The 22,836-nt window shown below is 37.3% G+C and overlaps 1 protein-coding gene across 7 annotated transcripts in view; it reads right to left on the bottom strand.

The window, feature by feature from the left end:
• The window catches only part of MYRIP (myosin VIIA and Rab interacting protein), a 253,774-nt gene that overhangs the window by 58,370 nt on the left and 172,568 nt on the right, over window positions 1-22,836 (bottom strand). For all 7 annotated transcript variants that reach the window (XM_060685982.2, XM_087894133.1, XM_087894130.1 and 4 more), the window contains one exon: window positions 15,796-15,948. In XM_060685982.2, coding sequence (XP_060541965.1) covers window positions 15,796-15,948 — 153 coding nt within the window. The remainder of the gene's footprint in view (window positions 1-15,795; window positions 15,949-22,836) is intronic.

The raw sequence follows: 22,836 nt of genomic DNA, 5'->3' as shown, positions 1-22,836 counted from the left end.
AATAGTTATAAAGATGGATACAAATATCAAGTTATTAGAGTCTAAAATGGAGGAAGTTGATGATAAGATTTATAATTTGAACAATAAAATACAAAGAATGGAAAATGATTTGATAAATATTCAAGACAATAGCTCTGAAGTAAAGTCTAAAAAGGAAGCTGATCACGAGACTTACAATGCAGAAAATATAAAACAAGGGATTGAAAAAGAAGTTACAATGATGCAATACAGGCTCACAGAATTTGCGGTTAGAATGAGAGGGTTACAGGAAAATAATAGAGATGATTTAAGAAAAATATATGCTGAAGTTCTGGCTGGGATTTTAAAGATTCATCCAGAGGAGGTATCTTGTAAGATCGACAAAGCCTATAGAGTAAATTCTTGGATTGCAAAGCAAAGGCAATTGCCTAGAGATGTGGTGATTTATTTTACAGATAAAGAAATAAGAAATGATATTGTGCAGAAATCTTTTAATTCCACTCTACAATTGAATGGAAGAAAGATCTGGATATATAACGAGTTGCCACCCAAGATATTAAAAGATAGAAAGAAATTCGGATTTTTGGTGACTGAGCTAAACAAACAAAACATCTCATTCAGGTGGGATGTCCCAGTTGGCATAATATTGAGATATCAAGGAGAAAGATACCAACTAAATTCTGTTGAAAAAGCGGAAGAATTTTACTATAAGGTTCTTAAAATGGGTTCAACATCTTCATGTATAATACATGAGTGGAATAAAGAAAAGCAAAATCAACAAGAGATAGAAATTCAGGATAAGCAGAAAGAGATGGAAGTAATGGAAAAACAACAAGTTACAGAGGACTTTGTAGATGAGCAGCTTCTGGATTCTCCTTCAGAGGTTACAGCTGGACTATTTATAAATACAAGAGAGGCGGCTTTGGATTCTAATGTGATGATTCATCAAGTTACAGACCAGCATAGAAATCAATCAGTTGACACACAACTCAAAGAAAAGAAACCAGAATGGAGACTTAAGCCACAAAAGCAAAACCAACAAGATCAAGTTATAGATCAGCATGAAAACCAAATAGTTGATACACAATTTATAGAAAGGAAATCAGGATGGAGATCTAACCCACAAAAAGTCAAGAAAAGAAGAAGCAGGTCTTACAAAAACAAAAACTTTTAAACTAAACAACAGTGCAATGCCAGTTATCTAAGAGACGATTGAATATATGAAAAGATAGCTGAGGCAAAGTATTGATTAATATTATCCTGAGGACAGTGACAGACCTCTGCAGTGCTCTACTTTTGGGATGTGAAAAGGGCCTTAAACTGAATGGATTGGAATTATCTATTTTGGATTCTTTGATAAATGTATTACGTTTATGTTGAGCTACAAGGCAAGAGAGTTATGGGATTGGGGCACGCAGAAGATCTGGTTGTTACCCTATTACAGTGGTTGGAATTAATAATTTAGATGAAAGACACTACTATAGACACTATATGGAATACAAATATAAAGTCACTCGGGTGGTTGTTTTTTATATATCAAGACATCTATTGTTGACGGGGGCAGATGGTAATTGAAGATACCGAACATACTGTTGGAATTAGGATGTGATGTTACCCTAATATGGGTGATGGAGTTAACAATCCAGCTGAAAGACACTACAGAAGATATTATATGGATTACAAGCTTAAAGTCATTTTATTTATATAAGGAAATACTTCTTAGTGGTGTGGGCAGAAGAATAAAGATATCAAGAACTATTATGTATGGTAGTTCTGTAGGAAAGTGGGTGGAGATGGGTTAGCTTATTGATTGTTTAGTTGAAGAAAAGGGATATTATGTTTAGATATGAATATATGGAAAAGATTTGAGTTAAGAGATATATCTATGGAGGTGGAGGAAATGGGCAGACTATGAGTTGAATAAATGTTAAATTAGGATTTATTATATAGTTTTATAATGGAAGGTTGCTTTGAAATGTCATATTAATATACAAAAAAGATTTGATTTAAGAGATATATGTATGGGGGAGGAGTAAAAGAGTAGATCATGAGTAGAAATTGTTAAATTGGGGGATATAATAATACTACTATGCTAAATTAGGAGTTATTATATAATGTTATAGTAGAATGTTATTTCAAAATGTATAGTATAAGGGGGATATAATAATATTATTAGAAAGAAAGGGTCAGCATATGGGGGATGGAGCAAGGGGATGGTAAAGTATTACATAATCTGTTATGAATTTGGGTTGTACCTTGAAGAAGCCACAGGGGGAGGGGAGGGCGAGGGGGGTTAGGGAGGAGGGGGGAAAGGGGGAAAAATTTGTATTTGAAAAACTTTTTCAATAATAAAAAAAAAGAAATATGAGGACAGACTTGAAAACATTGAAGAAAAGGAAGAACAAAGAGACGAAAAAATTAGAGATATGGACAGTAGATTAGAAGAGGTTGAACGTGATAAAAGCGATTTAGGATGGGAGATGGATAAATCAGAATTCTACTTAAGATTTCAAAATGTAGAAGAAGAAAAAGGAGAAAATTTGGCAGAAAAAATGATAGAAATTCTTGCAGAAGCACTAAAAATTACCAAAGAAAAAATGTTTGATGGCATTGATGAGATGTATCGAGTATATACTAGATACACAATGAGAAATAAACTACCAAGAGAAGTCCATATAAAATTTACCAAGAAATCAATTAAAACACAAATATTGCAGATTACAAAAGAGAAAACATTGCAATACAAGGGCAAGGAAATTGTGGTTCTGAAGCAAATACAGAGAAGAGTGAGAGAGATGAGAAGAGAATATCAATTTTTGACAAAAATACTGCTCCAGAAAGGTGTGAATTACAGATGGTTGATACCAGAAGGTTTGGTGTTTACATGGCAATTGTAAAGATTTAAAATAGATTCAATTGATAAAGCCAAAGCATTCTATGCAGAATACTTAAAAGAAAAGGATGTAGAATCAAGAAGGGAAGAGCCATTGTTCCAATTGCAAGAAGAGGATCTAGTGATGATTGAAAAGGCGGAAGGCACACTAGAAGGCGCAGTAGGAGGCACAGTAGAATATAAAGAACGTGAATTGATATCCACTAGATCAGCAAAGCCTTTATATAAAGTATAAATATGGAAGGGAAAAAATTGATTACAATGAATATAAATGGACTTAATATAGCAACTAAAAGAAGAAAAGTATTTCATAAATTGGAGAAATTAAAGTTGGACATAATTTGTTTACAAGAAGTGCATATTAAAAAACAACATGAACTACTTTTGGTACAGCCTAAACTAGGGAAATTATTTGCCTCACTGCCACAATGTAAGAAAAGAGGAGTGGTTTTGTATATTAAAGACATAATACCAGCGGAAAAAAATTATGCAGATGAAGAAGGAAGAATTTTGATGGTGGATATGACAGATAACAATAGGAAAATACTGTTAATAGCGATATATGCGCCAAGTGACAACCAAGACGATTTTTATAGAAAACTACACATGAAATTAATTGAGCTGGACTATGACAATATTTGCATGATGGGAGACTTTAATGGAATAGTGGATGGGAAAATGGATTATAACACACAAAAGACAACAAAACAAAGTAGAAGAATTCTGCCGAAATCCTTCTTTAAGATGATAGAGGAAATAAATTTAAATGATGTATGGAGAGAAAGAAATGCAAAAAATAGACAATACACGTTTTATTCTAATAGACACTTATCATGATCTAGAATAGATATGATATGGATGACAATGGAATTGACTTTGAAGATAGAAGAAATTGCTATAGAAGCTAATACTTAGGCAGATCATAATTCAATGACGGTGAGATGGAAAAGACAAAGGAGAAGGTCCAGATGGACTTTAAATACTACAGTAGTAAAAGAAAAGGACTTTATACAGAAAATGGAGAAAGAATTGGCCTTTTTTTTCAAAGAAAACAGAAAAGAGGATACATCAATGCAGAATCTGTGCAGAAGATGCAGAATATGAAAGCTTATGCCAGAGCCCTGATAATTGACTATATAAGAAAAAGAAATATTAAGAAAAGATAAGTGTATAAAACATTAGAGGATGATTATAAGGAATTTGAAAAAGAATTACAGAAGTTCCCATAAAAAAAGGATATTAAAATGAAAATGGACACAATTAAACATAAAATGGGATCAATAGAAAAAGAAGATCTAGCACAAAAAATTAGGAATGCTAAACAGAACTACTTTGAAGATGCTAATAAACCAGGCAGATGGCTAGAATATAAATTGAAAAAAGAGAGAGAATCAAGGAAAATAACAAAATTATTAAATGAACAAGGACAAATTAGATTTGGGAATGATGAAAAGAAAAACATTATACAAGATTACTATAAAAAACTATATGAAAAATAAAATATAGAAGAAGAAAGTGTTAAAACAATATTTACATAAGGCGAATCTACCACAGATTTCAAAAGATACTGAGATGATGCTAGAAGGAAATATAACAATGATGGAATTGGCTGAAGCACTCAAAAAACAAAAGATTGGGAAGGCGCCAGGTCCAGATGGATTGCCAGCGGAATATTATAAGACTTTTCAGGAATCACTGAGTCTCCCACTGTTAGAAGTTATGAATGAAGTAATGTCAAAGAAGGAAATACCCAAATCATGGTTAGAAGCATATATTACACTTATCCCAAAGGAGGATACTGATCCACAACAAGTCAAGAACTATAGGCCTATATCCCTGCTAAATTCAGATGATAAAATCTTCGCTACAATATTAGCAGAAAGGCTTAAAAGATATTTAAATAACTTCATACATTCGGATCAAAATGGATTTCTGCCAAAAAGGCAGATCAGAGATAATTTGAGGATAATTTTGGACACTTTGGAATATTATGAGGCACATCCAGAAAAGCAAATGGCTTTGATGTTTTTAGATGCACAGAAAACCTTTGACAATGTGAACTGGCGATTTATATTACAATTGAAACAGATGGGCTTTCGGAGGAAATTTCCTCAAGCCATAGAAGCTATACATCATAAACAAATAGCAAAAGTAATGATAAATGGATAATTGATATAATTTATTGAAATACAAAAAGGAACAAGACAAAGTTGCCCATTGTCACCACTGTTGTGTTAACACTAGAAGTACTAAATAGAAATATTAGAGAAGAAAAATAAATAAAAGGAATGAAAATTCAAAATCAAGAATATAAATTGCAAGCATTTGCGGATGACCTGGTGTTTATTCTGGAAGATCCACTTGAATCAATAAATAAACTGATAGATAAAATAGGAGAATTTGGTAAGGTGTCAGGCCTGAAAATAAATAAAGATAAAACAAGGATTTTGACAAAAAATATGTTAAAAAAACAAGAAGAAGAGCTGGCAGAAGTATCAAGGATGCAGGTCACGAACAAGGTTAAGTACTTGGGGATACATTTGACAACAGGATGTAGTACACTTAAGGAGAATAATTATAAGCTTAAACAACAGATAGCGACAGATTTGGCTAAATGGGAGAACCTGCAATTATCATTGATAGGGAGGATATCAACTATTAAAATGAATATATTGCCTAGAATTTTATATTTATTCCAGATAATCCCAATTAAATTGGGAAAAGAATATTTTGAAGATTTAAATAAAATTGTATTAAAATATATTTGGCAGGGTAAAAAGGCAAGGATAAAATTAAAATTGTTGCAAGATGTCAGAACAAGAGGAGGTTTTGGTTTGCTGGATTTGGAATTATACTATCAAGCTAATAATTAGATGTGGATTAAAGAATGGATAATGTTAAGAAATATTAGATTGTTGACTTTAAAAGGACATGACTTGCTGTTGGGCTGGCATGCTTTCTAATGGTATAAGAGTACAAAAACACAGGGTTATTTTAGAAGACATATTATACGAGAGTCTTTGTTATCAAACTGGGAGAAGATCAAAAGATATCATTATTTAAAAATTCCAGTCTGGTTATCTTCTATTGAAGCATTCTCATACTCAATAACATTTAGAAAGGAACAAATTGTTAGATATTGTGAATTATTAAATGAAAAGGATGAACTTAAATTGAAGCAAGAATTAGAAGAACAAGAGATAGAAATGGATTGGTTTTCATATATGCAAATACAGTCTAGATATGATGATGATTCTAAGACAGAAGGTTTTTACAGTAATTTGACGAATTTAGATAAAATTTTAACAGGTTCTGATGACTATGTAATTAAAAAATTGTATGGTTATTTATTAGAAGTAAAACTGGAAGAAGAACAAGTTAAAGAAACAATGATTGCATGGGGGAAAATTTTGGTCATGGGATTGATTTAGAGAAATGGCAAAAATTGTGGTTGCAGAACTATAAAATGACAATGTCAACAGCATATAAGGAGAATTTGTATAAGATGTTTTACAGGTGGCATTTACCCCCAGAGAGAATAGCCAGAATGTTCAAGAATAAATTGGAGAAGTGTTGGAAGTGTCATCAGACTCCGGGTTCATATTACCATATGTGGTGGACATGTGCAGAAGCTAAAAGATATTGGACTAAAATCCATACATGGTTGGAAAAAATGTCAAAGAAACACATTGATTTTAAACCAGAGATATTTTTATTAAGAAAATTAAATTAAAAATATTTTTAAGATGAAAACCGACATAGTCGAATTGCCAGAAAGTGGAGGAAACACAGTGATTTGGACTGTCATTGATTTGTTCTCCAAAAAAGCACACTTCACTGCCTGTAACGGGCTACCATCTGCCAAAAAGCTGGCAAAACTTTTCATGAAGCACATCTACAGGCTACATGGAGTCCCTCAGAGAATAACAACAGATCGAGGGGTCCAATTTACTGCTAAGTTCTGGTAAGGAGTGGTTGTAGGGATGGCTCATGTTGGGATGGATGATGATTGGACCATATGACAGACTGATGGGTGAAGGGGCTGGATTTGGGATTTTGATTTACTGATGGAAAACCCAGAACCCTCAGATTCGGGTTTTCCCAGATGTGGGAGTATACCTACTCTAATAAAATGGAACTTTGAGAAATACCTGCTTTGGAGTTTTTATTTGGAGTTGGGGACTTTCTGGAATGCTGAAAACTCTTTCATCACTTCAGGGAGATCTTTCTCTCTATCCACTTTTATATTTTGACCTCTTGAAGAATCTACCTACTCCATTTCAGGAATCTTTACTATCTTTTCCGTCTCGCTATCTGCTTGTATCATTTGTTGATTTATCTTATCTATTCTTTCATCTCCTCCTTCTGGTTTCGCCTCTATTTTCTGAGTTTTTTGTTCATTTTTCATTATTATTTGCTTAGGGCTTTCTACTCTCACATCTGTATCATGTATCAGGTCTATCATCTCTCTATGATTCCTTATCATAGCTTCCTGAATACATTGAAGCATTAATAGTGTTTGTTTTTGAAATGGATTTGTTTTTCCCCTGTTGTGCCATTTTGCTTTAATTTAATGGGCCAAAAATTACTCAACAATCCACCAATAATCCACCAAAATCCCAATGTCCCAGTTGTCCAAAGGTGCCAAAAAAGGTAAATTGGTAAATTGAGGACCCAGTTTGTGGGGGCAATAAGCTGACTTTGTATAAATATACAAAAGTATGAAGGCTATTGCTTAATGCAATGTAAGCCGCCCTGAGTCTCTGGAGAAGGGCGGCATATAAATCAATTAAAAAAAAAAAAAAAAAGCCAATATTAAAAAAATTTCAGTCAGCCCCAGAACTGGTCCTCAGAATCCACAATATTTAAAGTCCTCAAAATCTTCTAATTTGCTTCCTTTAAATTGTCTGCATTCATAAGTTTTGTTTAATTTTTCTTCTTTCGCCTCGTAAAATGTTCTGTCATGTAGTATTTATAATCCAGGATGGCCCACCAGATTTTCCCATGTCACATTAATCCACAGAGTCAAGTTCAGTTTCAGGAACAATTCTTTTTTTTTTTTTTTTTAATTGAAAAAGTTTTTCAAATACAAGTTTTTCCCCCTTTTCCTCCCTTCTTCCCTAACCCCCCCTCACCACCCATCCCCCCCTGTGACTTCTTCTTCACAACAATAAGCTAATTCATAATTAATTACATAATATTTTACCATGCCCTTACTCACTCCTCAAAGTACTGACCCTTAGCATAGTATTCTTATAACTCCGCTTTTCTCCGCTTTTCGCAATAATCTACCCTTTTTCTCCTCCCCCAAACTTATAAAATATTATTATTATTACAACAACGTAACCTTTACTTTTATATATATTATATATATTAATTTAACATTTCAAAGCAGCCTTCTCCAAATTTAACATTTGTTCAGTTCTATCCGATTCTTCCACTCCCCAAAATATATGTCTTAAAAATCCTTTTTCTTAAACTAATCAATCACTAAACTAGCCTATTTCAACCCAGTTTCCTGCAAGATTACCATACACTACAATTCTAAATATAATCCACTGCCCACTCTACTAAAATATACATATGTCTATATATACATTCCATTTTATAAAAAAAGACAATAACTTTAAATTTATAATTCATTTAGTATCTTCTTTGATGTCTTTCCACTAGATTGTTAAATCCATCATCCATAGTAGGGTAACATAGCATCCTGGTGCAACAGTTTATTCAAAATCTTCAGTCATCTTCTGCCCCCATCAATAATAAATATCCTCATGTATATATAAAAATAAAAACAACCACCCGAGTGACATTATAATTATATTCCATATAGTTGTAATTGTGGTTTTCATCAGGATTATAAATCCCCATCATCTTTGTGGGTAACAGCCAGATCTTCTGCATGCCCCAGCATGACTCTCTTGCCTTGTAACTCAAAATAGATATAATATATTTATCGGTAAAAGAAATCCAAAATAGATATTTCAAATCCAACAATGTAAGGCTCTTTCCACATCCCAAAATCACGGCATTGCAGAGATCTGCCACTTTCCTCAAGATAGTATTAAACGATAATTCGCCTCCAATATCTTTTCACATGTTCATTTATTTTTTTAAAATCTCTGGCTTCACTGTTGCTTGATTTAGAAACTACTATTTCTACGAAATCTGTTTCTTTTCTTTTTCTTTTGCGGGTTGCATTTCCATCCAGATTTCCTTCCTACAAGTTGTGTATCAGCTGATCGGTTGTCATTCTGCTTTGTAAATTGATCTTGTTGGTTTTGTTTTATTATCCCATATGTCTTTTCCTTCACTTGTATATCAATTGGTTGATTTACGCACTTGTTTGTAAGTTGATAGTTAATCACATTAGAATCAGATGACACTGCTCTCAAATTTATAGACAGTCCAGCTGGGGTATCCAAGGAGTCCAAAGACAGTTTATCTACCACAGCCTCTGTAATTTGATGTTTTCCCTTTATTTCCAACTCCTTTTGCTTGTCCTGTGTTATGCCTAAAGATGTTAAATTTATTTTTAAAATTTTTTGATAAAATTCTTCCGCTTTTTCGACAGTATCCAGTTGGTATCTTACTCCTTGGTGTCTCAATATTAAACCAACTGGGACGTCCCACCTAAATAGAATATTCCTTTTTTTTAACTCATTCACTAGAAAACCAAATTTCTTCCTCTCCATTAACATCTTGGGCGGGAGTTCCTTAAAAATCCAAATCTTTCTTCCACGAAATTGCAAAGCAGAATCATAAGAATTCTGGACAATATTATTTCTAATTTCTTTGTCTGTAAAATAAATCACCACATCTCTAGGCAATTGCCTTTGTTTTGCCAACCAGGAGTTTATTCTATAAATTCTGTCAATCCTGCAAAACACTTCATCAGGTTGAACCTTTAAAATCCCAGCCAGAATTTCAGAAGATATCTTCCTTAAATCATCTCTGTCATCTTCCTGCAAACCTCTCAGTCTAATTGCATATTCTGTAAAATTGTATTGGATCATTAAAACTTCTCTTTCAATCCTCTGTTGTACATTTTCTTCAATAACAGTCTTTTGATCAGCCTCCATTTTAAGTTTGTCTTCTGAACTATTATCCTGAATGTTTGCCAAATCCTTTTTAATTTTTTGGATCTTGTCATCCAAATTCTCCTCAGTTTCTTTCATTTTAGAGTTAGTATTTGCTTCCAACTGAGTCATAAAGTCTGCTAAGCCATTAGCTACTTTTAAAATCTTTCGATCCAGAAAGCCAAACTTAGATTTCACCAATTCACCAATTTCTTTGATTTCCAACTTAAATTTTTCAAGTTGCTGATTCACAATCTCATCCCTTCTTACAATCTCCTCAAGAAGAAATTCTATTATATTAAAGTCAGGTTTCTGTGACTGGAGAGTTAAAACTTGTTGATGTAATTTATTAATGGGGGAATCCCCCCCCCACTGCCTGTTTGTCTAGTTTTATAAGTCTCAGTGCCATTTTTCCACGCAGACAAAATTTACTGGAAAAGAGAGAAAAAAAAACTTTTTTCCAACCAAGATCAATATCAGATCCTCAAAGAGAAAGAAAAAAAAAAAAAAAGAAAAATAAACCGAAATGAGAGTGAGATTTTACCTTCAGTTACAGCCAAAAGTATTCATTCCGCTACTTTGTAATTAAAAATGGAAGGAGTTTCCCTTTCAGCCTCTCTTCAAGCCGCAGCAGCAATCGCCATTTAAAAAAAAACTTTTTTCCCTTCACTTCACTTCTTAGGCAAAATAGAATAAAAAGAATACTTGCGCTTCAGGATCAAAGGTCCAGCTCATATCTTCTTTAATTAATTTATTTGACAGATTTACAGGCTTGCTTTTGCCCCCTAGCTCTGCGTGTAGCAGAGATTTCCCAGAGCCCGGAGCATCGGCTGGGGATACGGGGAGTCTCTTCCGCTCCCTCCCAAAAGTAAATAAAAAACTTTTGGGATTAGGCAGAGGACTCTACCCACCCCAGCCAGCTCTATCTCCGTTTCCTAATGGAAACGGAGTTTTTTCGAGCCGCCATTCCGCTGAAAAAGGCGGCTCTTACAGGCAGTGGGTTCGACGATCCCGGAGGAGTGTCCAGCGGGGACAAGCAGCAAACCGGAAGTCCACAATTCTTATTGTTTATAGTCCTCACTCTTTTAAGAATCTTCAAAAGGTTCACCAGTTATTTTCAAACAGCCAGAAAACAAATAAACACAGAACACCCCCCCCTCAAAAAAGATGGCCTTCCAGATGTTGTTTGCCTTTCACTTTGTTTCCCTTTTTCTTCTTCTTTGTTTCTCTTCTCTTCTCTTATCACTCCTCTTTTACTGTCAAGGTCTTTTCCCACCATGTAGTAGTTTAATAGCTTTTTTCACCAGTAGGTGGCATCCGAGGTCTACATTCCAGCATTAAAATAAGTGGAAGGCATAACAGCTGATTGTCAAATGATTTTTAAAAAATCATTTTTTCTTTTTGCGCAGTTATCAGACATCATCAGCAAATTAGAATCATTTTTTTCAATACTGCAAGTTCTATTATAGAAATTGAATCTATTTTAGAGTACTCTGTCCAGTTCAAAAGGATGATGACAAATTAGAACTAGTATTTAGGAAAACTACTAGGATAATGAAGGATGTGTTTATTGGGTCATTCCATGTCAAGTGGTCTGGGAATCCCTGCTTGATTATCACGGATTTTGATTAAATTTTGTTCGATCGAAATTTCCACGACATTACCTACCCACCGTTTTTATAAATGAGGCAACATAACAACCAGGAAATATGTCGGCCAATTTTAAATTCGGATCTACGGTATTGGACATTTTGGCCACAAAGTTTATCATGTCATTTGAAACTTTGCTGACAGAAATTGAATTTGAATCAACTGGTACAAACTGGTGATGATCTCTTGTGTTAGCTACTGTGCTACTAACTTTCCATCTTTCTTCTTGCAGCATCCTGCTTTCTTTGATTTCTTCCTTCGGAACATATATATATTTAATTCCATGAATGTTTCTGTCACAAAAGTTGAACAGATCGGTTGGCCTCAGTATTTTGTCGGCTGATGGTCACTGGAGGCTGGCTCGAGCAGCCGAATGTTTAGTCGTGCCACCAACTCCGTTGCATGGTGATTTGCCAACCAATAGATCTGCTATTGGTTCGCCTGAGCTGGATAGAACCGGCTAGATTTCATCCATGATCAATTCCAAGAAACAATGCTAAAGAACGTGGTGCGTAAATTCAATTATAAATAAGCAATCGTTGGAATTTGGCAGTTCATACAAACAGTACAGACTTCGGCTTGGGAACCATATAAGATACCCACTATAGGCTTGGGAACCTAGGATAAGCTGCCCAATTGTTGGCTTGGGAATTGGACATATACCCACACAAGGCTTTGGAACTTCGAGGAAGAAACCAAATTACAGGCTTGGATCCTGAACAAGAAACCCACCCATGGCTGGAATTGCATGGCTATCTGGCGTGCCCCATATGGCGATGGGGCATGCCAGAACTGGTAGTGACAATGTCACCATGGACCAATGCAATATAATAGTTGTAATGATGTCTATATATAAAACAAACAAGACAAAAGAATAATAGAATGCATGTGATGTTGCCATAGCAACATCCTCAAATTTGTCCCTATTTTTAGGGTTTTATATGTCAGTAACGAAAAACCAACCCTACTTTTTTAGGGGGTTTGAAACATGCTCTTTCTAATGAGAATGATTTAACAGAGTTTCCAGAAGCTGAAAATACCCTATTTTTGGCATTTTTACAAAAAACATTAACTTTACACTCAATTTGTAAACAATTGGAAAGCAGTAGAATGAAATTTTATATTTCAAAAACCTTGTGTTGCTAAGTTTTTACGCACAAAATTTCATGTTTCTCATACCTTTCTTTCCAGAGATATAAAAAAGCCAAACTTCAACCTTTTTTTCAAGCTGCACTATTTTTGGCCAACTTTGCTCCAAATTATCTAGATGGAGATCACTCATGAGAATGTTTTTATTGTTTAGTTTAATAGAGCACAAAAAGTTGTACAAGATGGGCAAGTTTTGTTTCTCTCAATAAAATATTGCCGGAGATATTATGTGTCAAAGTTGCTGGAATCTAAGAGTCATACCGTAGAAGGGTGTGGTATGGGGTCACACAAATGACTATATCTCCACAAGTATTGCATCGGCACATGTAACACTTTACCAATGTTCATTGGGGACATGTGTGCATATTCACAAGAAATTTCATCCAAATCCATGATGGTCGAGCAGGGCATTTTTCTGAAATCAGACCACTTCACATGGAATGATCCTATTGCAGGTGCATTATAAAATATTTAACTTATTTTAAAGGAAAGAAATCGATTGTTTACATCTTCAGCAAACATTTTTTTAAAATCTGCCAAATTAAACAAAAAGCTACAGTTTTATTTATTCATAAATTCTTCTTTCTCATTCTTATTTCAGCAAGCCGGGCTGGCTTAAAATTTTAATGGGCTATTTTATGGGTAAAGGGTTTTTAAAATTTAGGGGAGCCACATTGATTTAATTCTGTTTTAATTTATTTTAATTTTTATACTGTACGTATTTTAACCTTGGCTGTTCATCACCCTGAGTTCTTCGGGAGAAGGGCGGTATACAAATTTAATAAACCAAACCAAACCAAACCAAACCAAACCTTTTTTTAAATTGTTGGTGCCAATGGCAAACTAAATCAGCAGATGGCAGCAGAACAAAATTATAATTCTTACTCATTTGTATGCTATCTATAATCTCTAGGCCAAACATGGCACAGTAAATTTAAAACTAAGAACATGAGAAAAAAATAAGATGGTTTGGCAGATAACAAACAGAATAAAGCAAGCATAAAAAATTAAAGTTTATTTATTTATTTATTATTTATTAGTTCGATTTATATGCTGCCCTTCTCTGGAGACTCAGGGAGGCTTACAACGCATTAAGCAATATCCTTCATACTTTTGTATATACCTGCTTAATAGGGCTTTTTGGTCCCCCTGAGCGGTGTTCTATTTTATACAAAATCATCTTATTGCCCCCACAAACCGGGTCCTCATTTTACCTACCTCGAAAGGATGGAAGGCTGAGTCAACCTTGAGCCTGGTGAGAATTGAACTCGCAGTAATTGCAGGCAGCTGGCAGCTAAGTGCTACTTTAACAGCAATTTTTAGTCTGCTGCACCAACAAAGTTAACGTTCTGCATAGTCCATTAAGGAAGGCAAATACAAAAAAGATCAGGGATTTGGAATGTTGTTCTAAAAACTTTATATTCAGCTCCATCATCCATCCAAATTTCTGATAGATTTCCTTTACAGGTAGTCCTTGACTTACAACAGTTCATTTAGTGACCATTCAAAATTACAACGGCACTGAAAAAAGAGACTTATGACCATTTTTCACACTTATGACCATTGCAGCATCCCTGTGGTCACATGATGTACATTCAGATGCTTGACAACTGATTCATAATTATGACCTTGCAGTATCCTGGGGTTATGTGACCATATTTTGCAATCTTCTGACAAAGCAAAGTCAATAGGAAAAAGATTCACTTAACATTGTGTTACTAATTTAACAACTGGAGTGATTCACTTAACAAATGTGGTAAGAAAAATTGTAAAATGGGGCAAAACTCACTTAACAAATTTAACAATATATATTTATACTCACTTAACAAGCATAAATCCTGGGCTTAATTGCGGCCGTAAGTCAAGTACCTATACTGCCTAGTACTTATGTGATTGTGAAGACAGAATCCACACAGCTGCAAAGATATTTTTTTGAAAAAAAAAATATTTTTATTTTTCATCAACATATTTTATCCATCCTTATACATTGTTCGTTCATCTTATTATTTAACTTCTATTAGCTAATTAATGAATTTTTCAGGTCTGCTCTTTTACCATTTCCTTCCTTTGTTTTATTACCTTTCCTTTTTCTCTTCCCTTCTTTCTTCTCTTTTCTTTCTACTTTCCTCATTCCTCCTCTCCTTTCCTTTTCTATTTCCTCTCCTCTTCCCCTCTCCTCTCTTCTTCCTCCCCTTCTTCCCCTCTCTCCTACTCTTCTTTCCCCTTCCTTCTTCCTCTCCTTTTTCCATTCTTCTTTTCTTCTCTTCTCACCTCCCAACTCCCCTACCTTCCCCTCTCTACTTCTCCCCTCTTTCCCATTCCCTTGTTGTTTCCTTTTTTAATTCAATCTAAAATGGTATTCGAGCAGACCCGATTTTTATTTACATACATCTTCATTTCAAATTTCTTTTTTACTTTATAATTATTCCTCTTCTAATATTCCTGTACTTTATTAATCAATCTATGTATCATCTGGGTATAACTTTTGTGCCATCATCTTCAAAGTTTACCATCATTTCTTAACATATATATTTATCTTTCCTTTTTTTCATTTAATTTTAACATACTACAACATATTCATCTCAAAGTTCTTGTCTTTACCATGTTTATTGTCTATACTCACTTTCTATCCATTGATAAAATTTCCCCCAAATGTTGTAATACTACAATTCTGTTTTCCCTTTAATTGCCAATGTCAACCTATTCATTTCTGCACATTTCAATATTTCCCTTTGTAGGAGTTTTTTCTGCTTTCCACTTTTGTGCAAATATCATTCTTGCCGCCGTTATAACATGTATATCAAATATATATATTCTTTACTATACTTCTCTGAAAAAATACCCAACAGGAACAATTTTAAATCAATATATTGCTGTATTATTTTCCCTAACCATATTCTAATTCTTGCCCAGTATTTTCTCGCTTCTGGACATGACCACCACATATGATAATATGAACCCGGTATAGTTGCAAAGATTTCTGAGAAGAAGTAAGACTGCAAAAAGCATTTGAAAGAGGTATTTTCAAATTTAATAGCTTACCCATAATGCATATGACCTTCTATGACTCCTTTGAAAAGTCAGCATGTTCTGTTTTGGGGACACAGCAGATGTCACACTTCTGTTACTCATGAACTGTGGCCTTTCAAAGCTAGCTTCCACTTGCTCAGTCTTGACTGTCGGCTTCGTTGTAATCTGTAGAAAGTTGAAAATGAAACTATATATATACTAATAAATATATATTTCATAATAAATCACTACCAGTAATTTAGAATGGTTCCATTAAGATTTGAAACATATATCTTAAAGTTGTCTTTTTAATTTTTGCTCTAGCTCTTGAAAGCTTTTTATCACCACTATCTAAATCTACATAAAAAAGTATATTATAATGCATTGAGTAGTGATTACAATGCTTTTTAAATGATAAAGTACAATAATATACGGATTATCATTCTCATGTATGTGAAATTTGACATCTGAAATATAAAGAAAAGACCTAAAGCACTAACGGTTGCTAATAAGCAGCAATTGTAAAATACTATTCATTAAAACAGATATGATAGCATTTTATATAAATCATAGACATATTAGTATTTTTGAAGGCATTTCAAATCAATTTTTTTAAAAAAATAGTTTTTATTAAACATTTTTCACCTTTAAAAACAAAAAACAACAAAAACAGAAAAACAGAAAAAACAAGACAAACATAACAATGTAGAGTCGTTTTACAGCCTTCCGTATCAGCATATATGTTCTGTTTTTATAATTCACCCTTCTACATTGCCTTCCTATTGGTTATAACAACCATAATGATACAATAACAATTATAAATACTAGTTACTCATATCTACATTATACTTACATTATAATCAGTAATTTAAATTTAATAATAATTGGTAACTTTGGTTAATATTTAATCAATACTAATTTAAAACTCCTATTTCTTGTTTTGGCTTCTGTTTTCTAGCCATTTATACATTCTATTCCAAACTTTATAATAATCCAATTATTCTTTTTCTTTTAACTCCACGGTCATTTTGTCCATTTTTGCACACTCAAGTATCTTTCTGATTAGTATTTCATCTGAAGGGTGTATTAGTCTGTTTCCAATTTTGCGCGAAGGCGATCCTAGCAACAGTTAGTATGTATAATGTTATATATTGAAAACTTTTATCCATTTTCGGATCTAATATTCCTAGTAAAAACAATTCCGGTTTTCGTTCTCTCTTTTGTTCCATAATTTCTTTCAGCCATTTCTTGATTTTGCACCAGTATTTCCTTGTAATGGGGCACGTCCACCACATATGGTAAAATGTTCTTGTGGAGTTGGGATCGTAGAAACACTCGAGCATAGAAGAGTTCAGAGGCAGATGCATGAATAAATGTGTCAGCCTCCTCTGGAACCACCTGTGCTCCGCCGAACAAACACCACACGCACACACTCAAAGGTGAAGCTATCCGGTTTAATCGTAGCTTACACGGTGGTCATACAGTAAGCGCTGAAGTTTTCTGATGAAAAACAAAGTCGGAGACGCCCAATTCCTCCGCTTATCTGGCTTTATAGAATGCCCCCAAGTGCCCCGCCCTTGCTCAATTGTGCATTTAAAGTGATCGCGCTATTTACTCCTTCAGGTTCGTTGTGGATTTCCAGTTACTTCCAGATCTCACTGTCCCTCGTATTGAAAGGCATTTGTTTCCTTTGATATCGTTTTATTGACCCTGTCCCCAGATTCCCTATACCGTCCACCACCTGATATCACCGTGCCCTGCTAAACGCTACAACACTCCCCTTCACTGTGTCTCTGTTCTTCTGACTTGTCACAGTCCCCGGGATCATGTGTCGAGGGAATGGCTGACACTCAACATGCGCCCCCCCCCACCAGGTCTCTTCCTGTAGGGACATAAAAACATTCGATTATTCTCATTAAGTGGGAAAGTGTCCACCTGGTTTGTTTGGATATGTTTCATGAAATTGTTTTAGTAATCGTGGAGCATCTATATCTTTCGTTTTCACCCATTTTGCTTCTGATATAGGGTATCCCTTCCAATGTACTAAATACCTAAGCTTCCCATGATATATCTTAGAATCGAGGATCTTTTTAATTTCGTATGAGCTTCCTGCCACGAGTTCTGGACGTGTTCCTGTCTCTCTTATTTTGCTGGTTTTAGGAGACTACTGTGGAATACTGAGTGTATTCTTTTCAGTAAGGGGGGTAGATGTAAGGATACTGTTACGGGATTTATTATTTGGTGATGATAAAGGGGCCTATATACTTTGGACCTAATTTTTTACTGGGCATACGCAGATTGATATATTTTGTGGACAAATACACTTTTTCTCCTATTTTGAAGGGTAGGTTATCTCGTCTCCGTTTGTTTACTTGGGTTTTGTACGCTTCAGAAGCTTTTTCTAATGCATTTTTGATGTGTGGCCAACTCTGTTTAACCTTCTCTGTCCATTCTTTTGGACTATGGGAACTAGTCGTTTGTAAATCTAGATCGGGAATGGCCGGGAACTCTTTTCCAGAAACTACTAGGAAGGGTGTATAACTTGTACTGCTGTGCACGGTGTTATTATATGCTGATTCTGCGAAAGGTAAGAGTTCGTACCAGTCTGTTTGTTGGTATGACACATAAGAACGTAGATGCCTTTCTACCATGGCATTGGTTCTTTCAACGGCTCCGTTGGTATTTGGATGGAACACAGAGCTCAATCCCTGTTCTGTTCCTAATTGTCCTAGGAAATGTCTCCAGAACCGGGCGGTAAATTGGGGACCTCTGTCTGAGATTATACGTTTGGGTGTGCCAGGAAGTCGATATACGTGTTGGACAAATAGTTTCGCTAGACGCCGTGCGGACGGTAGTCCTTTACAGGGGACAAAATGCGCCTGTTTGGAAAACAGGTCAATAATAGTCCATATTACATTGTGTCCTTTGCTGGGAGGCAATTCGACTATGAAATCCATGGCTATATCTTCCCAAGGCCTCAGTGGTTCAGCCACGGACTGTAATAAACCAGACGGTTTCCCTGACAAGGGTTTAGCTCTTATACAGACGGGACAGCCTTGTACATATGTCTCTACCTGTTTTCACATATGTGGCCACCAGAACTGTCTCCTCACTAGATGCAACATTTTCACGAAACCGAAATGCCCTGCTGTTTTTACATCGTGGCATTGTCGTAACACCTTATCTCTCAATCCTTCGGGGATATATAATTTATCTCCTTTCCACATTAGTCCTCTTTTCTGTGTCACTATCTGGGATTTGGTCTTCAACCAACTGTCGCTAATTTTTTCCTCAACTCCACTACCCAGGTTGTGGGGAGCGGGAATACATCCCTTCCTTGCTTTCCTGTCTGTTTATAAGGTATTAAGGCTTGTGTTATCTCCTCTTTTTGGCTCTCAAATTGCGGCATGTGCGATAGGGCATCAGCTAAATAGTTCTTTCCCCCTGGTATCGCTTTCAGCTTGATGGTAAATCTGCGGAAATATTGCGCCCAACGTGCCTGTTTCGGGGACAGTTTACGAGGCGACTGAAGTGCCTCTAGATTTTTGTGATCCATCCATACCTCAGATTCTACCTTAGTCCCTTCTAACAAATGTCTCCACGTTTGCAAGGCCCATTTTATGGCATACGCCTCTTTTTCCCAAACCATCCAATTTCGTTCTGTATCGGTTAGTTTTCGGGAGGTGTAGGCGCATGGTTGAAGAACCCCATGTTCATTTATTTGTAGGAGAACACCCCCTACTGCCATATCACTTGCATCCGCCTGTATTACAAAGGGTTTCGATGTGTTAGGATGTCTTAGTATGGGTTCATTAGCGAAGAGGGCTTTCAACGTGTCAAATGCATGTTGACATGATATCGTCCAATTGATTTTTTGTTGTGGGTTGCCTTTCCCAACCGCAATTTTTCTTGTCTTTAAGAGATCAGTCAATGGTAAAGCCACCTTAGCAAATGAAGGGATAAATCTCCTATAAAAATTTGCAAAGCCCAGAAAACTTTGTAACTGTTTTCGGGACTTTGGAGCCTGCCATTCCAACACTGTCTTAACCTTATTTGGGTCCATTTCAATCCCTTTTTCTGAAATCCTAAACCCCAAGTAATCTATCTCTGTCTTGTGAAATTCGCATTTCGATAGCTTTACATACAACTGAGCCTTCAACAACTTCAGTAATATTTGCCGTACCAGACGAACGTGTTCTTCTAGGGTATTGGAGTATATCAGAATATCGTCTAGATATACGAGAACTCCGCGATACAGGTGGTCATAGAGTATACTATTGATAAACTGCATAAAAATTGCAGGGGCCCCCTGTAGACCAAATGGCATGACCCGGAATTTATAGCTGCCCAAAGGGCAGTTAAATGTGGTCTTCCATTCATCACCTGCTTTTACCCAGACCCTGTAATACGCTTCTCGGAGGTCCAACTTAGTAAATATCTTCCCTGTCGTGAGAGTGGAAGGCAAATCCATCATAAGAGGTAAGGGATAAAGGGGTTCCATACAGACAGCGTTTAATCCCTGACAATCAACACATAATCTTAGCCCTCCATCTTTCTTCTCCTTAAACAGAACTGGCACTGCCATATGCGCATGACTGGGCGAGATGAAACCCCTGGCTAGGTTCTGGTCTATATAACGTCGCAATTCCTCTAATTCAAGGGGAGTCATGGAATACATGCGGGGTTTAGGTAGACTAACACCTGGTTTCAACTCTATCGCACAGTCTGTAGGACGGTGGGGTGGAAGGGCCTCACGTTCCTTCTTGCTAAACACACGCCATAGATCTCTGTATACGTATGGGACTTTTTCTAGACAGGGCATCTCCCTTTCAGTCGCTCCTACATCTCTGCTGTCTTCAGGTGGATCAGGGCCTACTGCCAAGCGTAATTTGCGAAAAACCCCTTCCCACCAAATGATAGGTTTCCACTTATCTAACCATGATAGGCCTAGAATGATGGGTTCATTTTTTCTACAACCACGAACCATACTACTTCCTGATGATTCCCGATCTCAAGTGTCACTGGCTCTGTTACATGGGTAGCCGGTTGTCCTTCTAGCATTGAACCATCCATTTGCTCAAAGTAAATAGGTTTCTGCAACCTCACTACACGAAGTCCAAGACTGTCCGCTATCGCCCTTCGTAAAAGACAACGGGTGCAACCGGTATCTACTAAGGCCCCTTGCTGTTCCAGTCTACCCGATCCAGGGTGTTTTAGTTTCACCTGGATAACGAAAGGTCGGACAGGATCACATACCATAGGATCCGTGTGTTCCATTTCCTCTTCAACGATCCCCTCCTCCGTCGACGTTCGGATGACGTCAAGAGAGCCACCATTGCCATCACGACCATTGGCCTCGCCACCTCTTGTTTGAGCCGCGATACGAGAGCACTCCGATAATCTAGAACGGAAACCTGCCCGCCTACCGGAACCTGATGCCTGGATGTCCAGGGTCCGGAGAGGTGGGAGTGGGCAATCAAGCGCCCTGTGACCCTCCTGGTCACACTGGTAACATCGGAATGGTCTTCGTGAGGCAATACCACCTCTTACTCCTATAGGCATATATGTTCGAATGCCTCCCTGCCCTATTGGTGGCTTCTCCAACACCTTCCGTGGTGGGGTCATGGTGTCGCTTCGCATCCGGAACTCCTTCAGGCCTACATCCAATTCGACAGCCGCTTTATACCAGGCTGTTATGTAAGGACCAAGGCCCCTATAAACGCAGGCCTGACGTAGGTCTCTATCCAACCCCTTATGGAAATGGTGAACTAATGAACATTTGGGCCAGTCCCTCAACCGATTAGCCAAGATACGAAATTCCTTTACATAGTCTTTAGCCGCTCGTCCATTTTGTTTTACTGAAACTAGATCGCTTTGGACAACGGCCTGGGTGCTGGCAACATCCTCAAATCGACTCCGTAACGCTTCCAGGAACAGTCCCAAATCTGCCAGTTCTTGAGCGTGCATGGTGTGTAAACTGGCCACCCAGTCAGCTGCCTCACCTGTCAAAACCATCGTAACTGTTACTACTCTGGCCCACTGAGAGGAATAATAGTGCCCGTAAGCATCCATGTAGCTGATCACCTGGCTTAGAAAGAGGGCTACACGGTCTGGATTCCCATCAAACGTGGCTTGTAAGGGAGGGAGGCCCCATGGTATTTGCTGTACCCAAGGCCCTGGGATCCATGCAGGCGCTGGATCCCGTTCACGCCTGGGCCGCTCTCCACCCCGAGGGGCTCTTCGTTCCCGTGAGCGGGACCGTCTAGCAGCAGGCTCACCCTCCTGGTCCTCACGATGCCCCTGACTATGTGGCTGTCGTCGTGTACCACGTATCCCCGGGGAGCAGGGTCTTCATCCCTTCCGCCCCTGTATCGACTACGGTCTACTCGCAGCTTTGGACTGGCCAAACGCACCCTGGATTTGGACATTCCGCCCGTTGACGCTCCCACCCCACTCTGCCACGTATTTGACTGGTCTGCCCTGGGTGCCCAGGGCTGCCAAGAGGGGGCATCCCGGAAGCTAGCTTCCCCAAACCTCTCCCTCAACATATCCATGGTGGTTACACCGGGGTCGGAAGAATAACTCCAGTCCCTCTCTTCCTCCTCCTCCATCCATCGCCTTTCCCACCACCCTTGGAATTGAGGGGCTAGAGGGGGGGTAGCTGACGTCTGAAACCCCAACTTCCCCAGTATAGCGGTACTTTGCCATCAATTCCCAGATGGTTTTCGAGCAGCTTCAGTCCCCAATGAATCCTGTCTTTCCTGCTTGTCTTCTAGCGGTGGCAGCGACACCGCTCTCTGTTTGGGGCGTACCACTGGCTGTTCACAACGCTCCTCCATTTCCATGTTCTCCCCCTCCTCTGCCTCCAGCTCTGTCCCCAACTCCAACACTATGGCATCATCTATCACGCTCTCTGCCATCACAGCTGCTTGCAGTCCTCAGACAGAAGAATAAAGCATCTCCGACTTTCTGTCAGCCTCCTCTGGAACCACCTGTGCTCCGCCGAACAAATACCACACGCACACACTCAAAGGTGAAGCTATCGGTTTAACTGTAGCTTACACGGTGGTCATA

The sequence above is a fragment of the Pantherophis guttatus genome, chromosome 4 (genome assembly GCF_059756535.1).
Source record: "Pantherophis guttatus breed Tessera chromosome 4, ASM5975653v1, whole genome shotgun sequence".
Lineage (NCBI taxonomy): Eukaryota > Metazoa > Chordata > Lepidosauria > Squamata > Colubridae > Pantherophis > Pantherophis guttatus.
The sequence above is the reverse complement of the archived record's forward strand: the minus strand, read 5'-3'. Positions and strand labels throughout refer to the sequence as shown.